At 42.9% G+C, this 24292-nt stretch overlaps 1 protein-coding gene across 2 annotated transcripts in view; it reads left to right on the plus strand.

The window, feature by feature from the left end:
* The first annotated feature begins 6861 nt into the window (after nucleotides 1-6861).
* The window catches only part of APLP1 (amyloid beta precursor like protein 1), a 30290-nt gene continuing 12859 nt past the window's right edge, over nucleotides 6862-24292 (plus strand). The window contains exons 1-3 of one of the 2 annotated variants that reach the window (XM_072425548.1): nucleotides 6862-7156; nucleotides 22261-22410; nucleotides 24088-24217. In XM_072425548.1, coding sequence (XP_072281649.1) covers nucleotides 7088-7156; nucleotides 22261-22410; nucleotides 24088-24217 — 349 coding nt within the window. In that variant the 5' untranslated portion in view covers nucleotides 6862-7087. The remainder of the gene's footprint in view (nucleotides 7157-22260; nucleotides 22411-24087; nucleotides 24218-24292) is intronic. The other variant, XM_072425547.1, reaches the window with a different exon arrangement.

The following is a 24292-nucleotide window of genomic DNA, read 5'->3' on the forward strand; positions in this document are numbered from 1 at the left end:
ATCTTCCTGCCTTAACCGTGTTTCTTTTTAGTTCCCATGTTGTTCCATTGTGTCATTGGGTCCTGGTCATGTGATCATGTGACATATGTATGTATGGAAGGTGCAATGCCGCGTTTTTATATATGTAAAGCTATGAAAGATATTTATATTTAATAATTAAACCATTGGAAAAGATGACGGCTCAGCTTTTATATATCCAGGGAATTCTAAACATTGGAGTCTTTCCATGTGCATATATGTTTTGATATATTCTACATGCACCTAAACCTTGGTGTAACATGTATGTAATACATTTCCATAGATGCGGTGGCTGCATTAGTTTTCCCTTCTCAGGCTTTTGTAACTATTATTGTTAACTTGTGATCCTGCCAGTAACACACTTCCTGTCCTCGGGTGACAACACTCACTGTGCTGTATCAATGCAGGAGTAATGTTGTCACTTTAGGGCAAGAATACAGAACACCGCACACACGCACCTATCTTTATACCATAGGGAAGGTGTTCTGTATTCCTGTCCTAGGGTGACAACATGCCATAAATTGTACCAATGCAGAAGCAGCATTGTCACCCCAAGACAGGAATACAGAACACCTTCCTCTCTTTTTTAAGGATAAGTAAGGGGGAGGTGTTTTATGTATTCCTGTCCTATGGTGACAACATGCACTGTATTCTATATTTACAGGAACAGCGTTGTCACCCTAGGCCAGGAATACAGAACACCTCCCCCTCTACTTATCCCCAGTATTCCTCAGATATAACTGGGAGCAGTGTGACTGATAAGAGCACAGCACAGCCAAGGAGCACAGGAAATTATCAGCTGACATGATTTCTGGCAGGATCAGCAGGGATTTTGCACTTTGTGAATCAAAACACTTATCATGGGATATTTTTTAGACCCAAAGGGTATTGAGGGTCTAGAAATATTTATGAATACTAATTGTCAAAACACTAATTTTTCACTGAATCTATTATGAAAACGTTGGGTGAATCTTGGGTGAAAATACCTATGAATAGACCCCACTGGGTTTACATGACCATAATTAGATATAATGTGAAAGGGGGATAATGGGGCCATTATTCTAAACTTTTCCTAGATAAATTAATTGACTCTTGGTAAATTTTTGATTGGCAAATTAATGAACCATTGATGGGAAATGCCCAATCTTTTGTAGATCCTGCCAAGTGCAGGGGGAGCAGCGAACATGACGGCTACATAGCTCTGTACTGCACCGAACAATAACAAGTTAGTTGGGTGGCTGGGATATGAAAAGGACAGTTTTTTTTTTCCTGTTGTTAAGGTATACAGCAGAAAGCACTTCTATTGACTAACAGTTGTCAGGGGCAGAACCTCCCCTGACAACCACCAGCCAATCGGATCGCTCCCTACTGTTAACTAAAGCAACTGACACATGATTTAAAGCAAAAAGAGCTATGTAAAGAAAAAAAATGTTGAATGTTTGGGGTGGGTGTTGTAATTAAACAAAATTCAAACAAACAGTGAATTTAATTCTATTTATTATTATTATTTATTTAATTAAAATTCCATAACAGATTGTGCATAATAAATGTTCATTATGGAGATATCGATCTCTCACCGATCTGCACATATCTATGGCCAGCTTTGGACCCTCTACCGTTTCCCCGAAGAAGGTTGACCCTCTTTAGTGCCCTGATGAGCAGTGCCAAGGTGTCACAGGGACAGGATGTGATTGAAAACAATAGGAAGTAAGAATAAATTCATATATATTAATATATAAAAGGCCCTGACAATTCTGCACCCATTATTTGAGACCATTCAGAGAAATAAATGTGGCTTCAGAAAATGGGAGTCTCATGCCTTATAGCAGTGATTCCCAAGCCGTACATCATCATCAGGTGTACCGTGGGCAATTCTCCAACTCTTCCAGTAGATGGCAGCAGATAGCTAATTACTTTGTGTATGTGACATTTTTGTTTGGTGGAGTGCTCTGGGATTTTTCTAATGTAAAATTTGTGCGGTGACACAAGAAAGGTTGGCCTATCGTGTCACCGTGTCCAAGGATAAAGGAGAATATAAAATCACTGAATAAGTGGATTTAATTCTGCAGTGCAGATAGGTAATTGGCTGTTGTCACCGCTGTCAATAGAGGAGACGCTCTCGGTCTCGGTGTCACCGGCTGCTGCTAATTTGCCGCCAGCAGTGACAGACAGAAGATCAATAGAGGGAAGCGGCTGATGGGACTTCCTTCCATGATAATGAACACCAAGCCTGGTACAGAATTTTTATGGCACGGTGACAGCGACGAGAGATGCATCCCTATTTCATGTACAGCGCTGCGTAATATGTTGGAGCTATATAAATCCTGTTTGATAATAATATTAACGCAAGGGACAAAAATAGCAGTACTGGCCACAGCTCATCTGAGATTTCAACAATATTTTTAATATAATAACCCCTGGTGATCCCACCTCGAAAGTCCTTGTTCAGCCACTTCCTGTATAGGGTGACAACTCCAAGTCCTTGTCTACTGATAGTGTTCCTGGGTTGTCACCTTGGTATTTTGAATTCTAATGACAAAGCTAATAATGAAGCTTTAATACAGTCATGGTCAACTGTTGTCACCATCAGGATACCCCTGAAAAATGTCATGGAGCCATCATTGGTGTGCATGTAGACAGGAATTTGCTGCAGGTGATCAGCAGGAGAGGTGGAACTAAAAAATAAGCATTTTATATTAAAAAAATAGCCAATGTTTTTGATATTCAGAACACAGACCACACTAAGGGGTGGCAAAGGGATGAATTTAAATATAACGACTGCAGCTAGAAATAGAGGCAGGCAGGTAGATCAGGTAAGAAAAGGAAAGGCATTGTAATAATTAATAGTGATGTCACCCCCAACACTATCACCACCACCAACTATGCAGGTCAGGTGATGCTGGGGAGGGTTAAGGTCTCCTATAGCAAAGGCACCTATCCCATTTTATTACCACATACACAATTACACAAAATACACAATTGTGTAAAATGAATTTATAAGTTGCAACATTGACAACATTCTGCACAGGGGACACCAACAATTGGGCATGCAGAGCATTCAACATAATTCTTGCAGAACTGCATTACCATCAATGACCAGCAGATAGCGCTCTCCTATTGCATTTCCAATTCTGACTTTTTTCTAATGGGCCTGTAGGCAAAACCTTGAACTTGATGATTCATTATACTGAATTCCTGAGAAAAATTACTTCTGACATTTTGGCCTCTTTCTAAACCAACTCAATGTGATTCTCCCTTTACTTTTCTCCATATTTGATTTTGAAAAAAACTTTTTTCAGTTCAAAAAAACTTTTGCAATTTTTTGCAGATTTTAAGATTTATTCTGAATATTTGTCATGAGGCCAACAAAACAATTCACCTTTCCTGTCTGATGGCACTAGGAGCTTTATATGTGGAGGGTGCAATGCATTCAGAGGAAATATTATCCATCTGTGATCACGCCTGAAGTGCCATGATTGCCCCGGATGGTATTGCCACTGTTGCACATTTTTTCACATCAGGGGGCGGATGGTTGGTGTATGTGGTCCACATGTTACCACCATTCCCATGTGTGCAATGGGGGGGGCATGCTGGGAGGAAGGAATACAGCAAGTATGAGTGTGATTGGTGGAGAGTGGCATGAATGGCGGCAAAGGAAAGAGTATAGTTGGTGGAGATTGGCATGGATATTGGGTACAGTTAGGATTGTGATTGGTCGAAAGTGTCACTATAAGGCAAGAACAGGAAGTAGTTTGATTGGTGGAGAGTGGCATGGATGATGGGTACAAGAAGAAGTGTGATTGGTGGAAAGTGGCATGGATGGTGGGTACAGGAGGGAGTGAGATTGGCAGATAGTGGCATTAAAAGGCAAGCCCAGGAAAAAAGTGTGATTGGTGGAGAGTGGCATGAATGGGGGCAAAGGAAAGAGTATAGTTGGTGGAGATTGGCATAGATATTGGGTACAATTAGGATTGTGATTGGTGGAGAGTGGCATGGAGAGCTGGTACAAGAAAATCTGTGATTGGTGGATAGTGGCATTAAAAGGCAAGCCCAGGAAGGAGTGTGATTGGTAGAGAGTGGCATGGATGGTGGGTACAGGAGGGAGTGTGATTGGTGGAGATGAGCATGGATAGAGAGTATAAGTAAGAATTTGATTGGTGGAGGCTGTTGTCAATAGCAGGCTCAGATAAACGTGAGTTTGGAAGAAAGTACGATGGAGAACGGCCACAGGAAAGAAAAATGATTGGTAGAGAGGGAACATTGGCAGTTCGTAATAGAAAAATCTGATTTCCTATCAAGCAATCCTGAAGAATAGCGCTGACTCAAATCAAACAGCCAATAATATGCAAGAAAACTCCAGAAAGATTGCTAAATACACCAATAAAATGCATATTTTCCTTCTCCCCAGTCCATAGATTTACACAGCTCTGCCACACAGCACAGCCCTGTCTGGCAGGACAAGAGAGCTATTATTTCAGTTCAGTATCACTTACAGGAGGATAAGCAGAAGATTGGTGAACTCATCTCTCTGTCACTCTCTGCTCCTATCAGCATGTACATTGAAAGCACATGGGCACTGCAGCACACCTGATTGGCTGCTTTGCTGCTTCAGCCCCCCAATGCTGCAGGAAGATCCTGGCTGGTGGGAGGGGCTTGTAGGGTGCTGTACATAGCACAACATCTGGCCTTGCTCTGACACAGTGAGCTGGCAGTTGGGAGGAGTTATGCAAATATCAGTATGCCTTGATTGGTGGATGCCAGTCTGTGGGCAGTCCCAGGCAGGCTTGGTTTACAAAGGTCACACCCACATGTGATGCTGATTGACAGAATTAGCCAATTAATAAAAGAGGCGGAGCCAGGGACAGTCAGGATCTGGAGGGAGGGGCTAGATAATGCTAGATGTCCTCCAGCCAGGAAATGAGGCGGGGTTTATCTGATTGCTGCAGCTTCTAATGTACATTGCAGGAGGGTGGTCAGATGGCCTATCAGTGGAGCACATCAGCAAGGCCAAATCCTAATATTAGTCATTTCTCACCAATAAAAACACAGCATCCGACCCAGACAATGGTCACATGGTCTCTGGCTACCTGTAGCATTGTGGCTTTTTGACCTCATTAGAGCATGCAGAGCGTTCATCCTTTTCCCAGATTCATGTGCAATGACAGAAAATATTATCCAGGTGCAATGGCTGCCTCTATGTATGGGGAAAATTACGAATTATAGATAGGAATTTGATTTAAAACATTATCACAGACTAATGAGGATATTCACGGGTATCTAAAAGAAAAAAAGAGGACCTGTTATCAGATTTGGATTTTTTAGTGCATACATCATTGTAACATTTCCCAGGATTTATCACCTGACTCCCTGATAACCCCTTCATCCTCTTTACCTCCAGAAAGACGGAGCCATCTTTGTTCAGGCATCACCCATGGTTCCTGGACTGAGATACTGACAGCTTCCTATCTGTGTTCACCAATATCAGTCATGGCTCTGCCCCTGCGGCAACCTCTTTCCTTGGGACTTGTTACAATGTTGCAATTTGATTACTGAGAGAGAAAAGATTAAACAAATGCTTCCTCCTGCCTGCAGCAGATTGATGACATCATCACAGCCTAGGCACAGTCACTGAGTGAAGCTCAAGGGCGGCTCCCTAACACAAGGGACCAATTCTGAAATACGATGCTGCTGTATGTTGTAACCTGGCTTATAAAGTTACTGACAGGTCCTCTTATCTCAACTGCCACCCCCTAGGAACCCTCACCGACCCTCACCGGACTGTTTATTGGTTGGTGAATGAAAACATTAAAATAACTCCTCCCCCCTGTTTTTTTTTCTATTTTATTATTGTTATTTACTATTTTTAAGTTGTTTTTATTATTATTTTTGTTGTTTTTTAATTGCTGTTTTTTATTATATTTTTATTATTTTTTATTATTGTTGTTTTAAATATTATTGTTTTTTATTTTTTATTATTTGCAAAGGTCACACCCACATGTGGTGCTGAGCCTCTGTGATTTACAGAAGTAGCCAATTAATAAAAGGGGTGGGACCAGGAACCGTCAGGATGGGGAAGGTAGATGTCCTCCAGCCAGGAAATGAGGCGGGGTTTATCTGATTTCTGCAGTTTCTAATGTACATTATTGTTTTCAATTTTTTTAATTATTTTTAATATTGTTATTTTTAATATCATTGTTTTATTTTTTAATTTTTTTTTTTTAATTATTAATATTATAGTTGATATTTTTATTTTCTTTCTATTTTTTATAATATCTATATTGTTGTAAATATTTTTTAATTTTTTTTTATTAATAACATTTTTAATATTATTGTTTTTTATTTTTTTTTTATTTTTGTTGCTTTTTATTATTTTTACATTCTTAATTTTTCATTTTTTATTAATATTACTGTTGTAATTTTTATTTTATTTTTATTTTTTTTATTATTGTTATTTTTGAAAATATAGTTTTTTAATATTTTTTTATTTTTGCTGTTTTTTATTACTGTTACATTTATTATTTTTTATTTTTATTATTATTATTACTGTTGTTAATTTTTATTTTTTATTATTGTTATTTTTGTTGTTTTTTATTATTGTTACATTTATTACTTTTTATCATTATTATTTTTTTTCTTCTTCTTCCCCCTTTTTTTTGTTTTTGTTTTTTTCCTAGGAATAAATCGCGCTCGCTTCCTGCGGTCCCTCATTCCGCATTCTTACTAAATTTTTCATGACTTTTTTTTTTCCCTTTTTGCTGGTGTGGATTGAATTCTCACTGGGAGGAGACGAGGAGGAAAGGAGGAGGAAGTGATAGAAGGGATGGGAGGAGAGGGAGAGAAGGAGAGAAGAGGAGGGGGGGATGGTCTTTGTATAGCAGAACAAGGCTTCATCAGACACCCAGCTAGAGATCCACAACAGCTGCGTGACATGCACGCCGAGACCTAGATGCATCGGTGAACGACGCGCAACCAGACAGCCTCTGCAGGGGAGCCACCGCCAGCCTTCGACGACGACCCTGACGCTGAGAAACCGCACACCCGGGCCGGCACCACCAGCGACGACATCTCAATGGGGTCTTCGGAGAGAATGAGGACCACCCTGCTATGCGTTGGTGGCGTTCTGCTGCTCAGCGCTCAGGTGAGGGGAAGGCGAAGGGGTGGTGGTGGTAGTTGGGGGGGTGAGGTTGGCAGCAGAGGTGCAATGCCCAGCTGGGCAGGGTGGAGTTGATGTATTTTGCACAGCAAAGGTCATTGCAGCCAACACCATGGATGGAAAATGATTAATAACAACCCATGCAGGACCGCGGCAGCCATCCAACGCAGGCCGATGGCGGCGGCGGTGGCAGGGGGGGTCTTTAAGGTCAAAAGATGCCAGACTGTTTAGCGGGTCATCATCAACAATGTTGTGTTTTGCCAGTCCGGTTGAGGTCATTGTGCCATGACAGGTACCCCGAATGACAGCCGAAATGGGGGGTGCTGGGGATTTATTTGGCAAAGTGGTAAAGGCTGGCCCGGTACTTTGCATGGCCTTCAGCTGGATTGCAATATTGGCTGCTGCAAAATTACAGCGCATTTTTTTTTTTAATGTGCAGTTGCAACATGGCATGAGAGGGAGGTCTGAATGTCGGGAGGTGGCGCAGTGGTACAGCCAGGAGCTGAAATAGCAGGTGGTGCCTGGTGCCAGGATGGAGATTAATGGAATCGCTAATTGTATGATGGTTCTTTAATGGAAGAGCAGATAATGTCAGGAGTGAGGTGGGGGCCCTGGGCTCGTGCTGCCTAAGTAATGAGAGGCTGCAAGGCTCGGCCATTGTCATACGTGTTCCAGCCATGTAAATCTATGTACGTGTTATAGCAGCAGCCAATGCCAGACGGTTCACCCAAAGTGCATTTAATGCGACCTGTTACTAAATTGTTACATCTTGCGTTACCTGTTGATGTATTTGTTGATTAACTTGTTTGAGACGTGAGCAAATTGTTTTAATTCCGACTCTATTATCACTATAATTGTATTAATGTATAGCACCGACATATTCCATAGCACTGTACAAAACTCATAGCCATGTCCTCAAGGCCCTAGGGCCAATTTTGGGGATAGATGTGCGAAGAAGCCTGGAGGAAAACCCACACAAACACAGGGGACATACAAACTCCATGCAGACTCTCATACAAACTCATACTCATACAAACTCCATGCAGACTCTTACAAACTCATACTCATACAAACTCCATGCAGATAGTGTCCAGGTAATGTCGAACCTCTATTAACCGCGAGCATGAGACTTGTTGGGTTTTTGATGATTTGGACAAGAACAACCGGAACAGGTGACTTTGTGGCAGCACGACGGGTGAAAAAGGAAAAGGATAGCAGCCGCATTGGAACTTTTAGGCTTGTTTGCCTGATTTGTGTGAGCATTGAATGAGATCTATGAAGTCGCATTGGTTGCACATTCATATGTAAGGGCTGATAATAATAAGCGCTCATGTGGTTCAGTATTTTGCATTTTTAAAATCTAATTTTTGAAATTGGAATAAGGGGGCTGCAGAAATGTAAATTGAACTGCAAATGTAGTCAAAAAAACATGAAAACAATAGGGCTGTGAAATGTGAGATCATTTCTGTACAATAAAGGGTTATATAAAGTTCTGGAGTGACTTAATAAAAGTCTGTATTTGCATAGGCAAGCCCCTCCCCTCACTACTCATGTGACCATAGATAAGCCAGGTGATAGGTCAGAGGGAGGTGTGTCCATTCTTCTTATTACAAGAGATTGGGGTTGTCTACAAGCACATGTAGCCCTAAATGTGGGGATGCCACGTCTGTGGTGTCCACAGGAATTTTCATTCCCCTCTGAACCTGAGCGGGTAAGGGGCACTTTGGGGCACTTTGGCCCATGCAGCCCCATCATTTAGCACTGCAATTCTTAATAAATGCAGCAAAATCCTCCTAATAGCCAAAAACACATGAGACGTATGGCAGGCCGGGTTCCGCAGTCCGGCCCCCGCAGAGTCACAGCGTCGCATTCACATCTCCGGAAATATTCAGGTCCTGGGCCTGACCCTAGAGACAAAGGGGCAGCTCGCCCCCTGCATGAATCTGATGGCCATTACTCTGGGTGGATGATCAGAAGCTGGCCTTGGGCCAACCGGGCAGCGGGCGCTGAAGTCACTGTGCATGCAATGTCCGTGGTTCTGCCGGTGATCAAATCCATTCTTGTGATCTGTTTTCCATCGACAGGCAGCAAAGACTTAGAACCTCTGCCAGGTGTTTATTGCCATCCCGACATTTCCCATCACTTCCTGTCCTGGTGACAACATGCAAATGGGAAGTCAGGAAAATGTTTAACAAATGCAGAACAAGAAATACAAAGCTGAATGGGCTGTTAGATTTCGCTACTTTGTTGCAAATTTGACCTCATTTCCTCTCTCGGTGACACCTTGTGGCTGGGACTGGAAGTGTTTTCAATTGGGATCCTAGAAAGCAGTAAAAAGTGAGAGGGGTCCTAACCCATCCTAATAACCGGAGATACTCAGCCGCCTGCATGATAAAATCAGCAAATGTTCAGCATGAAGAATAAATATAAGAAAGAAATATTTTGTGACAACAAGCAGATATTTCCTGGGTGGGGTGACATTGTATCTCACAACAAATAAATAACAGATCTGTATTATGTAATAGTCCAATCCCAGGCAACGTTCCCAAGTGTTTGCAGCAATGTAACCCCTCGGGAGCAGGTGGCCGGGGGAACCAGAGGATGACGGCAGCACCCATCCACCATCTCCCCCTGGTACTGCCCTCCCCCCTCCGGGGAACACACAGACCCCTCTCTTCTAGGACTGAGAGCATTGTATGTATTGTATGAGACCGTGTGATTGTGCGCTCAGCCCCAGCTACGGCGCAGGTCAGGGAACCACCCCGGAGCCCATTCTGTTCTACAAGAGATGTTTATTGGTTACCTGAGGTGTCACATTGTTATAAAGTTCATTATAGAAAAGTCATGTGAGCGGCCCCCAGGAACTATTTATACCATAAAATGGCCAATAAAACCACCAACCTAATTTTGGGTAGGTTCCCCTTGTGATCGATGGAAGGGGTAAATTCCCTGAAGGCTTCCTGTGGTCTCTGACACTAAGATGTTGGGAGAAGAAGTCTGCCTTCTTTCCATAATGCCCCCTGCTGCCTCCACCCGCCTGCCTTCTTCCCATAATGCCCCCTGCTGCCTCCACTGACCTGCCTCCTTCCCATAATGCACCCTGCTGCCCCCATCTGCCTGCCTTCTTCCCATAATGCCCCCTGCCGCCTCCCCCGGCCTGCCTTCTTTCCATAATGCCCCCTGCTACCTCCACTGGCCTGCCTTCTTCCCATAATGCCCCCTGCTACCTCCCCTGACCTCCCTTCTTTCCATAATGCCCCCTGCTGCCTCCACCGGCCTGCCTTCTTCTCATAATGCCCCCTTCTGCCTCCATCTGCCTGCCTTCTACCCATAATGCACCCTGCTCCCTCCCCCAGCCTGCCTTCTACCCATAATGCCCCCTGCCGCCTTCCCCAGTCTGCCTTCTTTCCATAAGGCCCCCTGCTGCCATCTTTTCTCCAAACGAATTACATACCCTTGCCCGTCCATGTGCTCTAAAAAAGATTAATCAGACCACCCACCTTCTTCCATGTCCCCATGGTTCAAGTCCGATGCTCACATGCCCATTGTGGGCACTTTTGGTGGTGGTCAGGGGTCAGCATAGACGCTCTTCCCCGGTCAGAGGCTATGCTCCCCCATACACAGCAAGCTGCAATGCCCTGTGTCCTGGCACATATCTATCATGGCCGGCATTAGGATTTTCAGCAATTTGTGCTCCAGTGGTTCTTCTGTAGGGTTGGACCAGATGGCCCAACCTCCCCTTTTCCTCCTCATTAGTGGTTCTTCTTTGGACCACTTTTGGTGGCCCATATTACCATATATCACGAACACCCCACAAGACAGATTGTTGTGGAGCTTCTTGTCCATATATGAACACTGAGGCAAATCTTATTGGCTCCTTGTGCTGTTTCTTCCTCTCCAAGTCTGAGCTGTGCAGTACAATGAGTTTTTTATATATGCCCAGAGTTCCACTTTAAGCTATATGTCGCAGAAGTAGGCAGTGCTGCGTGAACAAAGTCGTGAATCACGGGTAAAACCGTCGATCATCACAGATAGGGAAAAGGATTTATTCCCTCCTTGTATTTTACCGGCAGTCCTGCCATGTTTGATCCCGGGGAATTTACAACCTCTTCCATTAGTGATATTGCAGGGATTGGCGCCGGAGGACGCTCGTGATAATCGTGCGAGTCACTTTGTGAGATTATAACGCATTAATCTGCTGCAATGACAGATTGGCAAAGTACAGAGGAAGGAGACATACGGTGTGGGGGATCCAGGGGGGTAGAAAAGTTTAGATTCCATTGTTTCCAATGATTTTTCCTGCTAGCAGGGCAATGTTCCATTGGGAACCCATTCTCTAACCCCTTAAATCACCGTTCCAGGGGTCCAGACTCCCCACCTATCCAGCATCGAGTTTGGAATAGATACCCATACCTACCTACCTATCTTTACTCCTCCAGCAGAGGGCATTCTCTTCCATTGGAGCTCCAGAATGTGGGGGTCTCTCCTCATCCAACATTGTAAGTGACGACATAAGCCTGAGAGGTGAAGAGGCTTTGGGGCAAGAAATAAGCTGAATATTGGTAACCCCCCCCATAGCCAATTAAATATTTACCCAAGCAATGATGTGGGGGTGGTGGGCACTGCATGGGTACGTTTAACAATTCCAAAGGGGGATTCTAATTCTGCGGAAAAAATAGTTATATTATATACCTGGGGAAGAAATCATGGGGCCCGCCAACAAGACTTTGGATGTGCCCAGTCATCCCATCTCATGGCTTATGGGGGGCATTTGTAGGAAGACCAATCCCACCACAACCATAACCTGCAGCCTCTGATGCCAACAAAGACATGGTGCTGCTGGAGAAAGCTTTTAGATGAGAGTGACAATGGCAGCCCCTTGCCCCATACTTGCTTGCCAGACTTACAAACCCGACTCCCTTTCCCTGGATCCCCACCTTCATTACACCCTTCACCTTTCCCTGAATTACATGTAATGCCATGTCATTCACCTGCCAATGAAATCCCAGGAAATGCTGAGGAGCCCAAAACAAAAAAAAAAAGTGCTCGCACAGGCATACGGTGCAGATTTATCTTCTGGCAGGATTTGTGCTACTCAACATCTTGCCGAGAGGATGACATCACCCCTGCACTAGACAAGTCAGGGAAAGGTGAACATATTAAATGCACAACCACCTCCCCCATGCATCGTTTTTAGGTGGGTTTCCACTAATGTTGTAGTGAAAGGTAGGTTGGCACTTTGAAAACACAGGGCAGAAAGTAACGGTGAATCTCTCTACCCTCAGCCCCTCCTACCATTTCCAAAACCAAGCAAACAACCAATGGTAAGGCACTAAAGGTGAGATTCAGTCATAAGAAAACATTTCTCCAAGGATTAAAGTTCCTTTTTGTCAGTAACAATGATGTGGTTTAGGAATAACTTCCCGCCCCCGAGGAACAGAGCCATGTCCTCAAGCAACCAATCAGCAAACACCTGCTTGGTCATGTGGGAGAAAAAAAAGTCACATGTTCATGCTCAGAATTTTATTTTTTTTGCTCTTGTGGCTAAACAAAGCCATTAAAAAGCAAAGGAAAGGTGAATATTGTAAAGTGAATCTGTGTGGGTTATGATGTTTGGGTGTCACTGTGAGCCCGGGCTGTATGATGACGCGCCCCCTAGGGGGTGTATATATATGACATGCCAGGTTTACTGGAAATTGGCAAACATACCATGAAAAGAACTGCTGGCCCTGGTCTGGGGAAGAAAACGAGAACAATTCTAGAGCATGGAGAGTGGGAGGAAGTATTATATCTTAACATGGGATCAAAAGCAAATCACAGCCCTCTGCATGTTGTTGTAGCATTTTTCTCTGAGGGCTGAAACGTTACTGAAAATGTTACCACAGGGTAAGTTACGTTGTATCAAACATAAAAGCCGGGATTTGGGTGTTTTCCGCCGGAGAATTCAAATACAAAAACTTCACAAAGACGATGAAGAAACATCGAGCTGAAATTATTCTCTGTGGTTAGAAAATGCGACCTCGGTCCGACCCTTTCTGGCAAATGTAACTCAGAAGAGGAAAATGATTCAATTGTGTGCAAACATGAAAGTGAAAATGTAACATATGGTGGCTCATATGGCGGCTCACCCATCCTTGGATGTGGCGGCTGCATTGGTTTTCATTTTACGGGTTTCTGGTATGTATGGGGACAGGGCCACATCTGGGCATAGACAAGATAGGCACACTGCTGGGGGCACCTGATCTGGTGGGTGGCTGTGCCACATCATATGCCTACTAACAGGGGCGGGCAGACGGTAGTGTCCTCTCATGATGGCCATTTACGGAACAGGCAGGTGGGGACGCTGCAGGGAGCATGGAATACGTCCTGCTAGCTCACCCTCCCCATCCTGACTGAGTTTGTCCTGGCTAACCCCTCCATTCTGACTGCCCCTCTGTCCTGATTGGCACCCTACATTTTGGTTAACATCACCATTTTAATTGTCCCCCCCCCCCCATCACAACTCCCCTCCATCCTGGCTGACCCCTTTCCCTACCCATTGCCCTACTTTATTGTGACTGCCCCTTTCCACCTATCAGAGACCATTCTATTCTTTCCACCCCTCCACCCTGACCCCTCTGTCCTGATTGGCACCCTTCTTCCTGGTTTTCATTTAGATTGCCTCCTTCCAACACAATTCCCTTCCATTCTGGCTGACACTTTCATTCTTATTGCCCTCCTTTATCCTGTCTGCCCCTTTCCATTATGACTGCGCCTAAATCTTGACCCCTCTGTCCTGATTGCCACAATACATCGTGGTTGATGCTTTCATTTTATTGACCCTTCTCCATTGGCTCCCTGCAATTTTGGCTAACCCTTCCATTCGTATTGCCCTCCTTTATCTTGATTGCCCCTCTCCCACCTTTGGCTGACCAGTCCCCTGTGACTGCCCCTCCATCCTGACCCCTCCATTCTGACTGCCCCTATATCTTGTCCCCTCTGTCCTGATTGCCATGTATCTGGTGTATGCCTTAATTTTTATATTATATTGAACCTTCTCCATTGGCTCCCCACAGTTTTGGCAGACCCTTCCGTTCTTATTGCCCTCTTTTATCCCGATTTCCTCCTTCCACTTTGGCTGATGCCAACATCCTGGCTCACCCTTCCCATGCTGACTACAACCCCTATACTGACTGCCCTCGTACATTCTGACTCTCTATATCCCAACTGATCCCCCCTCCATCCTTCCTGCATCCCCCATGCCAGCAGGCTATTCCATTCTTACTGCCCCCCTCCGTCCTGACGGATTGCACCATCTTGGTTCACACATTTTGGTGCAAGGGGCACCAAAAGGGTTGGAATTGGCTCCATATGGAGAAGCAGCGTTGATATTCAAAGGTAGAAATTAAATTAGAAATGCTGGACCCCACCCCACCTCCTGATCTTTCTTACATAGAGGGGAACTGTAGTTCACAGAGGGGAACTGGGCAGAGCCAAAAACATCATTCAAGATATCGCTGCAGAGTGGACAAGAAACATGGCGGCAATGGATTTCTAGTTGGATCAGCAGATTTTGTACTTATCTAATATATAGAGATTGGATACATGTATCCAATAATATATTTAACATACCTAAAGGAACCAAATGAGAAAATTGCTGGAGGAAACAATTGATCTTTCCATGAGATTGGTCACTTAGGGGGCTCTACAAACCAATCAAAATTGGTTTGGTCCAATGGCCTAAAAGATGCTCGGAGCACTACATCCCCATACAAGGTGCGCACTCCATTGCCTTGTAAACCCTCCGGCATTGATATCCTCTCACCTCCGACTTACCATATCATTCTTTTATTTTATGACCCAAATAATAATAATAAAGGAAAAAAAAACACTAAGCTTCTCTTTAAAGCCGTATCTGGACGGAGGCCAAGTTGGCTTTTATATAGATAGGCTCGGCTTTTTCTTCGTAATAGCTCAGAGCCGGCGGCAATGTTATATAATGCGTAAACCACAACAGTTTTCAGAAGAAATAGAAAATTATAAACACGTTTTTTGTCTTTACCAGGCCGCAGAGGACTCCGGCAATATTGAGCACCCAAACAAGGAATTAATGGTGTACTGGGGATAGGCAAAGCCTAAGAGGGGTCAGGGGGGCAGGGGACTCCAAAATAGACACTCGAAGGATGAGAGTTATTGGATTCAATTATAAATTTATGAATTGGAGCTTTCTTCTCTACAATCCCCTAACACACTGAATGTTTATTGGGGAAGAGGAACTTCATGATGAACAATGAGCAACAGAAAAATGGTTTTATATAATACTATATATTTATATATATTATTATTTTATTTTTTATTATTTTTTTTTTTACTAGCCTTGTCTAAATTATACAATTATTAAGGAAAGTTTTCATTCCTCCCCTAATATTCTTTTATCCCCCAAATAATCTTTTTAAAGTGGTGCTTAGATAAGTATAAATGATAAATATATTTTCCCGAGATTTACTGAAAAAAATACAAAAAAGGTTTTTATAGATAGAGCGGGGGATAGGTGACCGCATTAATAAATATAGTGGCAACATATTATGCAGCGCTGTACATTAAATAAGGGTTGCAATTGACAGACTGATACAGACAGTGACACAGGAGGAGGAGAGGACCCTGACCCATAGAGCTTACAATCTAAGAATTAAATTAGTTCAGGTTTAAAAAATAGAAAAATAATGAATATTATAGATTTGCCTAAATTATGAATAAAAGCTTCCTTCTTTACCATCTCATGGTAAATGGAAAAACAATAAAAAATATTTTTTCAATACAAAAGAAATATAAATATTTTAAAATAAAAAAACTAAACATTTAAAAAAAATGTAAATATTTATATTCAAATATTTTTTATTTTTAAATATGTATTAAAATGTATTTACTTCATGTTCATATTTTATTTATTTTATATTTTAAAATAATAATAATTTTAAAATAATTGATAAAACATTATAATTTATTTAAATAATATTACTATAATATTTCTATTATTGTTATTATTTTAGTTTTTAAAAAAAGGAAATACATTTATAAGAATCAAATTAATTAAAAAAGTTGCTCCCAAATTTTTTCTTTTTTTTCTTTATATATATCTATATTTACACATTATATATATATATATATATATATATATATATATATAAAATCCAGCCCTGAAAAAAAGTCTGGACTAAAGATTTAAATATTTCGCTATGTGTAGGGTGCCAAGTGCTTGGACTGTGCATGTGATCATAAAGATACATTGTAACTGACATCATGGAAAGATGGTTACTGATTGCAGTGATCTCCCCGACCCCTTTTAGCTGGGTGCACCACCCGGCTGTTTTCAGCACCCACCCGGCTGTTTTTGGGAGGTTACTGAAAAGTCTGGTCACAAGACCAGGGCTGCCACCCACCTTCAATTTTTTCCCACCCAGCTTAAAAAGTTTTTGGGTTGAGCACTGTGATTAGCTGATATGAATTTCTACACAGTGTTCTCCCCAGACTCTTTTAGCCAGGCGCTCCACCCAGCACTTTTCATGAAACGTTAATTAATCAGCCCAATGTAATACATTGGTACTGGTTCTCATTATATAGATCATTTTAAATAGCAATGTGAAAAGGATTTCCAAACTGTAAAAACTGTGTGATACTTGTTCTGCCTTTACCATTGATTTGTTTATTTATTGGTTATACTTCAATTGATCATAATATTTAGGTTGGTGTTATTAATAAATGTTGCTGTGCATTGTGGGATGCTGCATCAAAAACTTGTGCAGAGCCATCTTGGTCCAAGTGCATCGTTTCTTTTTGTTTTTGTTTTTTAATGCAACCCATTAATTATTAATTAAGGCATTATTATTATTATATTTTTTTAACAGGGTTTATATAGCGCCAACATATTACGCAACGTTGTATATTAAATAGGGGTTGCAAATGACAGACAGGTACAGACAGTGATACAGGAGGAGAGGACCCTGCCCCGAAGAGCTTACAATCTAAGAGTAATGCATTACATTGTCCAAGTGTAAATGTAGCTGCAGCAGTAGTATGTGAATATAGGTTCTAATACGTTTATGTAGAACTTATAGCAGCAATAGTCAAACTTTCCATTTATATGTTTATAAATTAATAGAAATGATGAAAGTGGGTGTAGAAAAGGTTTTTTTACTTTTTAGCTCATTCTAACTAATGATAACCAATCATTCAGTAACATGCAACATGCATTAGTGCTTTGGATGAATGTCAGTGTGGTGGCTCAGTGGTTAGCCTTTGCAGCGCTGGGTCCCAGGATTGAATCTCGGCCAGGACTCCATCTGCATGGAGTTTGCAGGTTCTCTCTGTGTCGGTTTCCTCCGGGTACTCTGGGTTCCTCCCACATCCCAAAAACATGCAGTTAGGTTATTTGGCTTTCCCCAAAACTTGCCCCTAGACTGTAATAATGACTATGGTAGGGACATTAGATTGTGAGCTCCTCTGGGGACAGCTAGTCACATGACTATGGACTTTGTACATCACTTCCTATTATGTGTGCATTATATAAATACAGGATAATATTGTAGCTGAAATGCATTTGTCTTAAAAAGAAATCACGTTTTTTTTTTTTTTTTTACCACACTGGCTGATGATTTATTATTAATGGGCTGCACATTAACATGCAACATGACACGCCTTAACAAACCGCATGGATCTAATTGGGCCCTCAGTAGGCAAAATCAAGGAAATAGAAATGAAAAAATGTTACAAAGTATTTATTTTGATCCTTACGAAAATGCCAAAAAAAAGGGGTGGATGAAGGTGCCGATACCCGCCGATGATTTATTAGGCTGAATTTAGAATAAAGAGCTTTAGGACTTCCAGGAGGTAATTGGAAACAGGTGCGAGAAGGCGGCGGTGAAGCGCGGTGTAGGGTTAATGCCTCTCAGGAAAGGTGCGGATGACACGAAGGGTAAAAAAAAAAAGAAAAAGAAAAACACCAGCCTGTTAAAGGTGACAGATGTGAGGAGGCCGCGAAACGCGTCGGCCCGGGGGCGAAGTAAATAGAGTGGAATAGAGGATGATGGATGATGGAGGAGGGCGAAGTGGCGAGGTGACAGTCAGAGGAAATGTAAAAAACATGTTCTGTTAAAAAAAAAAAGCCATCGAGACAAAGATGAAAAGAGAGAGAAACGAGAACATTGAGAGGCCCGGCAAATGGAGATGAAATAAGCAGATAGGGCGACGGAGATGGAGAGGGCAGGAGAGGAAGGGAAAGGTGAGGGGGAGGAAGATGAGAGCACGATCAGCCTTCACATCCTTTTGGGAAGCGGTCGTCATGGCAACAGAGATAGATAGAACATCTCCACCGGGAACCGGTTGCCATGGCAGCCCCATCTCCGAGCCAGGCAGAGTGAGGAGATAAAGACGGGGGTTTTTGCGGTTTAATAAGGCGGCGAAAGGAGTCTGGTGTCGTTCCTCTGCTCGGCCGGGGGTTCGGCTAGGCCTTGACGTGCAGCCCCCCCCACCCCCAGCTCGCTTGCGACCTTGAGGAGGTCTGGGGCACCGGTGGCGAGATAACCTCCGCGTTTTGCGGTCTGCCTGATCAATTAAAGCGACACAACCATAAAATATCAAATTACAATAAACAACTTCCTGTGTACAACAAACAGAATGACCTTCTGCAGATTTTATTATAATTCCCCGAAAACTGGTACAAAAAATGACCATTTCGGGTGCCCCCGCCATTCACTAGATTATTGGAGGGGGGCACCCAGTATTGGAGTTTCACTGAATTCACCGGGAATTATAAATACTTGCAAAGAAATAAGAATATGTGCCAGGCTGAGCCTCCAATATGTGGCCCAAGCTGCCTGGACGCAGACACTTAAAGAGCCAGCGCCCAATGCTTATAATATGATTCAGCCAGGCTTTAGGTGGAAGGATCCAGCAGGTAGAGCGTGGCCCCTCCTTCTATCCATGGCTGGTGGGCAGTCTGATTTTGGAATATCATATCCTATATTACGCCTGTTTATTATAGCAAGTCCCGCCCCTTTGACCCATCATGAACCTATCCCACGTCGCCTCGTTTAAACAAAATCGATACAAACGTGGGATTGTTTGACTCCCGTAAAACGCGTTGGTCTTGAAATGGAGCCCTCCGATTTCATTTTGTCTCTGTAGCCTTGTGAATAACTAACAAGCCATAAATCAATAAATACAGCTCAGCAATGTGTAATAACCTTTACAAACGTTTTATAATGCGCGGCCTCGTACACAACCGAGACTTAAACAGGACTGTATCAATTATTCCAGCCGCCTATCACCGAGGACCTTTCGGATATTTTGTAGTAACGTTGGCGCATGAAGGTTCAAAATGTATCAAATTGTCCGCCAATATATAGCGATACGGCAAATTCCGATACTCATATATGGTAATGGTATAAATATAATGTATAGGCAAAGGTCTGTTGGGCAGTTAACAAGCACAAGGTTAACAGGTGCTCAGTTACATACCACTCTGCGTCCAGGTGTGCCGCCATAGGGCCTTTGTACACCTTAAATGAGAACGGTCACTCCATGAGTGGAGGTGAATGAGATACGTTGATGAGCATTGGTTGAAACTCTCTAGTAAGCACTCTGTGTGTCACCAAGGGTCATCTGCTGTCTTTCAACCACATTGAGACCTTTCTCATTCAAGTCTGTAGAAGCATCAGATGCCCTCAGTTGCTGCATGTAGAGAGTCAGAAACCTAACTGTACCACCTGGGAGAATATCCTAACCCCACTCATTTGTTTGTTTCATTTAGGAGTGCTATGAGTTTCATGTCAGTTGGACAGCATACAACTGGGACAGACTGTGCCACACCCCTGTGGGATTTGGGGGCCCATTTGTTGGATTAATGTGGGTACTGTGGCCCCTCCTGATGTGTCTGAGATTTCATATGATGATCTGCAAATTGGTGTTATGTCCAGTATTAGAACAAGAGCCCAAAAATCAGTCTTGGTGAGCAGAGTTGGGTTGGGGCCCACTAGGAGAAGTGAGCAGGATCCACTAAAATAAGTGAGAAAGTCGGCCCACATAAGAAGTGAGAAGGAGGGCCCAGCAAGAGTATTGAGAGAAGGAGTACCCACCAGGAGTCGTGAGAAGGAGGGCCTATCAGGAGTATTGAGAGAAGGAGGACCCACCAAGGGTTTTGAGAGAAGAAGGGCCCATTAGGAGTAGTGGGAAGGAGGGCCCACCAGTAGAGGTGAGAAGAGGGTCCACCAGGAGAAGTGAGAAGGAGGGCCCACCAGGAGAAGGAGGGCCTATCAGGAGTATTGAGAGAAGGAGGACCCATCAAGAGTATTGAGAGAAGAAGGGCACATTAGGAGTAGTGGGAAGAAGGGCCCACCAGTAGAGGTGAGAAGAGGGCCCACCAGGAGAAGTGAGAAGGAGTGGCCATAAGGAGAAGTGAGAAGGAGGGCCCGCCAGGAGAAGTGAGAAGGGGGGCCCACCAGGAGATGTGAGAAGGGGGGCCCGCCAGGAGAAGTGAGAAGGGGGGCCCACCAGGAGATGTGAGAAGGGGGTTCCACCAGGATTCATGGCTTTCCTGGCAAATTATGTAAGTCAGCAGGGGCACCCCAAGTGGCTGATCTGTGACCCCCCATATGACACAAAAAAAAAACATTTTGGAGGCTTATCATTGGGGTGTACCGTCCAGTCTTCTGACAGGCCAGTCCAACCTTCCAGCTCCATTATTCAATGGTGTCCCTCGTTCTGATCTCAGAACTTTTTATGGAGCGGGTCAGACACAAGCAAGAGACCAAGAGCCTAGCTGCCACAAAACAATACGAGCTTCCCCACCTTGATTTAGGTCAATCGAGCAGAAGAGTCACTAAGGGCATCAGGCACTGCTTATTCAAAAACATCCACCCTCCCATCTACTTCAAAACTTTTTAATTCAGAGTCCTCTTTTAGCCAGATCCAAAATCGTCCCGTCCTAGGGTCGCCCCAAGAGGACATCAGATAAATTGCATTTTTTGCAAAGGCTTCTGTTTTGTTACGCAACAGGGAGTTTATCCCATCCCGAATAACATTTTGTTTACTGCCAAAAAAAAAAAAAACTGGGACGGCAGGGAGAATTATCTAGGTCATCGCTATCGGCTTTCCCTCCGATAATCATTCCACTTCCTTCCAATGGAAGGAAAACAGAAAGAAGCAAACATCAATTGTTATTTCTGCCCTTTGACTTTTTTTTATTTTTAGTATTTTTTTTGGGTGATTGCCAAATGTAAAAGAATTGTATTATTCCCGCTGCTTGCTGATGATGCTAACAGGGCCGATCGATTAGCTGCACTACACGCATACTAATCCGCTTCACCGTCCAAACTGTTATCAATATAAATAGCCCTAATGGTATTCATGTGATAGGCGAATCCTTCATTCTTTACTCTGAAAAAGCAAAACATTTCTCACAGTGTGCAATTAAAATAAAAAAAAAACAGGACTATATCAATTATTTTAGCCGCCCACAGAAATGCCAAACTCTTTTTGGATACTTTGTGACAAAGTTTGCAAACAAAGGTTTTAAATGTATCCAATTGGCTACCTCCTATATAGCGATACTTCAAATTCTGATACTCTGATATAGTAACGTCATATATATATGGTTTAGGGAAAGGTCAGATGTGCAACCAATAAGTTAACAGGTGCTCAGTTTCAACCGCTCTGCATCCAGATGTGCTGAGGAAGAGGTGCATGAAATGGATTCATGAACATTGGTTAAAATGTTCTAGTAAGCACTTGGCATTTATCACCAAGGATCATGGGCCATCTGCTGTCCTTCAGACTACTTTTAACCAAATGGGGACCTTTCTGATTCAAATATAAATACTTACCTTACTAATAGATGACACATACATTCTATGTAGTCCTGCTGAACAGAACTCCTCCCATGAACAAGCAGAATACCCTATCTGCGAAACGCGTCGGGTCCATGTGCTTGAAACTCACCGGACTCAATGTTCCATTACTTTTTCATGGATGTTTATTGACCAAGGACTGATACTATGAAGCTATTGACAATTAATGTATAATATTTATTCTTTTCCATCTTCTCCTTCCCACAGTTTATCTCAGCATGGAAGCCCCAGCTGGCTCTGTTTTGTGGGCGAGTGCCTCTGCACATGGACCTGACGACAGGGGAGTGGGCGTCAGACCCCCGCGGTGTGCCAAGCTGCCCAGGAAGCAATGAGGAGATTTTACAGCACTGCAGGCAGGTAAGGAAGAACCCCATCTTGCATCTTATATGGAATGAATATTGCAAGTGGAATATTACTGGTGCAGTTATATAATGAGGGGGTGGGGGTGTAGTAAGAGGGGCAACTCACCTACAGAACAGCCAATAGGGTTCGAGCTTCTTTTGATTCAATGCAGAATTAACGATTGATTATCTTCAAATGCAAAGTAGTAAAGGTTCCATGATCACATGATCAGTCAGCTCTAGAAAAACTCAAGTGACCCCTCTTGGCACACCTATGGGCATTCAGTAGTCTTAGTTAGAGACGTAGCGATCCAATTAATCAAGCTGCAAGAAGAGAATTCTTACCTATGTTTTTCATTGCATGGTTGGGGATTAGAGGAAACTGGATTCTTTTTGAATTCTAGTTACAGCAATATTAATGCGATTACATTAAATGAAATAAGTTTATAGTCTCAACCTCAAAATAGTTTTAGTGGGGTTTCTTGAGACTTGGTTCTCTACAGAACTCTCCTTTTAGGTGTGTTATTTAGCAGTCTATGGACCCATAAAGGGATAGCATATTAGAAATGATTGTAAGAGAATTAAAAGTTTCTAACCCGATGCGTTTCGGCCTAACGGGCTTCCTCAGGGAAGTGGGAGACAACGTGTCGTACAAGAGTCCTTGGAGAAGGTTAGATGTTTCCAATACAATGTAAGGAGCAGTCTCCTAAAGGATTCACCAAATAAGTACGAAGAGAGAGACTTTCATAGGGGAAAAAAGAGTAAAGTATGAAATATAGCAGATCTTGGTGATGCAGTGATTGTATTCCACTCCCGTGAGAAGGCCCCTTAATGCGAAACGCATTGTGCTTAGATTTTTTTACTTCACCTACAAGCATTGCTAATACGCTATCCCTTCATGGGCTTTGGACTGCTAAATGACACACCTAAATGAGAGTTATGTACAGAACCAAGTCTCAAGAAACCCCACAAAAAATATTTTGGGGTTGAGAAATATTTAATTGAATGTAATCTCATTATTATTGCTGTAACAATTCTTCACATTCAGTTTGAAAACACTTTGCACTTGAACGTTATATAAAGCCAAAAAAAACTATTTTGACTTTTATTCTTTTTCTTTTCTTGTTTAATTACCGCAAAGGGGTTGGCAGGTATATCAATTGTCAAATAGTCAGAAAGTCCATCCTTTCCCTTCATTTTCTTTTTGGATTCATTAATCAACTCTATTCAAGGGTACTTGGAAGGTATTTTTGTGCTTTGAAATCCCCCGTGCGCTTCACGTTACAAATTTTTAATACAAGATAAGGCCAGTTCTACCAAGTCACGGTTCGATGAATTAGGTGTGGAGAAACTCAAGTGTCCTCCACAGAGCCCTGGGATCAACCCTACTGAACACCTTTGGGCATAATTGGAATGATGAGCTGGGTCTTTTCATCCAAAATCAGTACCTGACCTCAATAATAGGGGAAAATTCCTATAGATACCTCTCCAATTTCCTATGGAAAGCCTTCCAAGAACCGTAGAAAAGGGGATAACCCAAAGGGTTTTCAACTTCATGGTAATGGTCATGGTTGAAGAGTGAGATGTCCAACAGGATAACATTGGAGTGAATTGAGCTTAAAGTATCAGGAAGTGCTGTGGCCCCTAGAGCCCTCATACTTTTGTAGTAAGTCCTTGCCCTTTCTTCCCTCAGATGTATCCCGAGCTGCAGATCACAGGGGTGACAGAGGCAGCCCAGCCGGTGACAGTGACAAACTGGTGCCAGAAGCAGAAACCAGAGTGCAAGCGCCGCCTACATATTGTGGTCCCGTACCTCTGTCTGGGTGAGCTACCATCAAAATCCAAACCTGTTGTTTGTTCTTGTGGCTTTTTGAGTTTGCTCCTACACTGTTAAATTA

The sequence above is a fragment of the Pyxicephalus adspersus genome, chromosome 11, assembly GCF_032062135.1.
Source record: "Pyxicephalus adspersus chromosome 11, UCB_Pads_2.0, whole genome shotgun sequence".
In the NCBI taxonomy this organism is placed as follows: domain Eukaryota; kingdom Metazoa; phylum Chordata; class Amphibia; order Anura; family Pyxicephalidae; genus Pyxicephalus; species Pyxicephalus adspersus.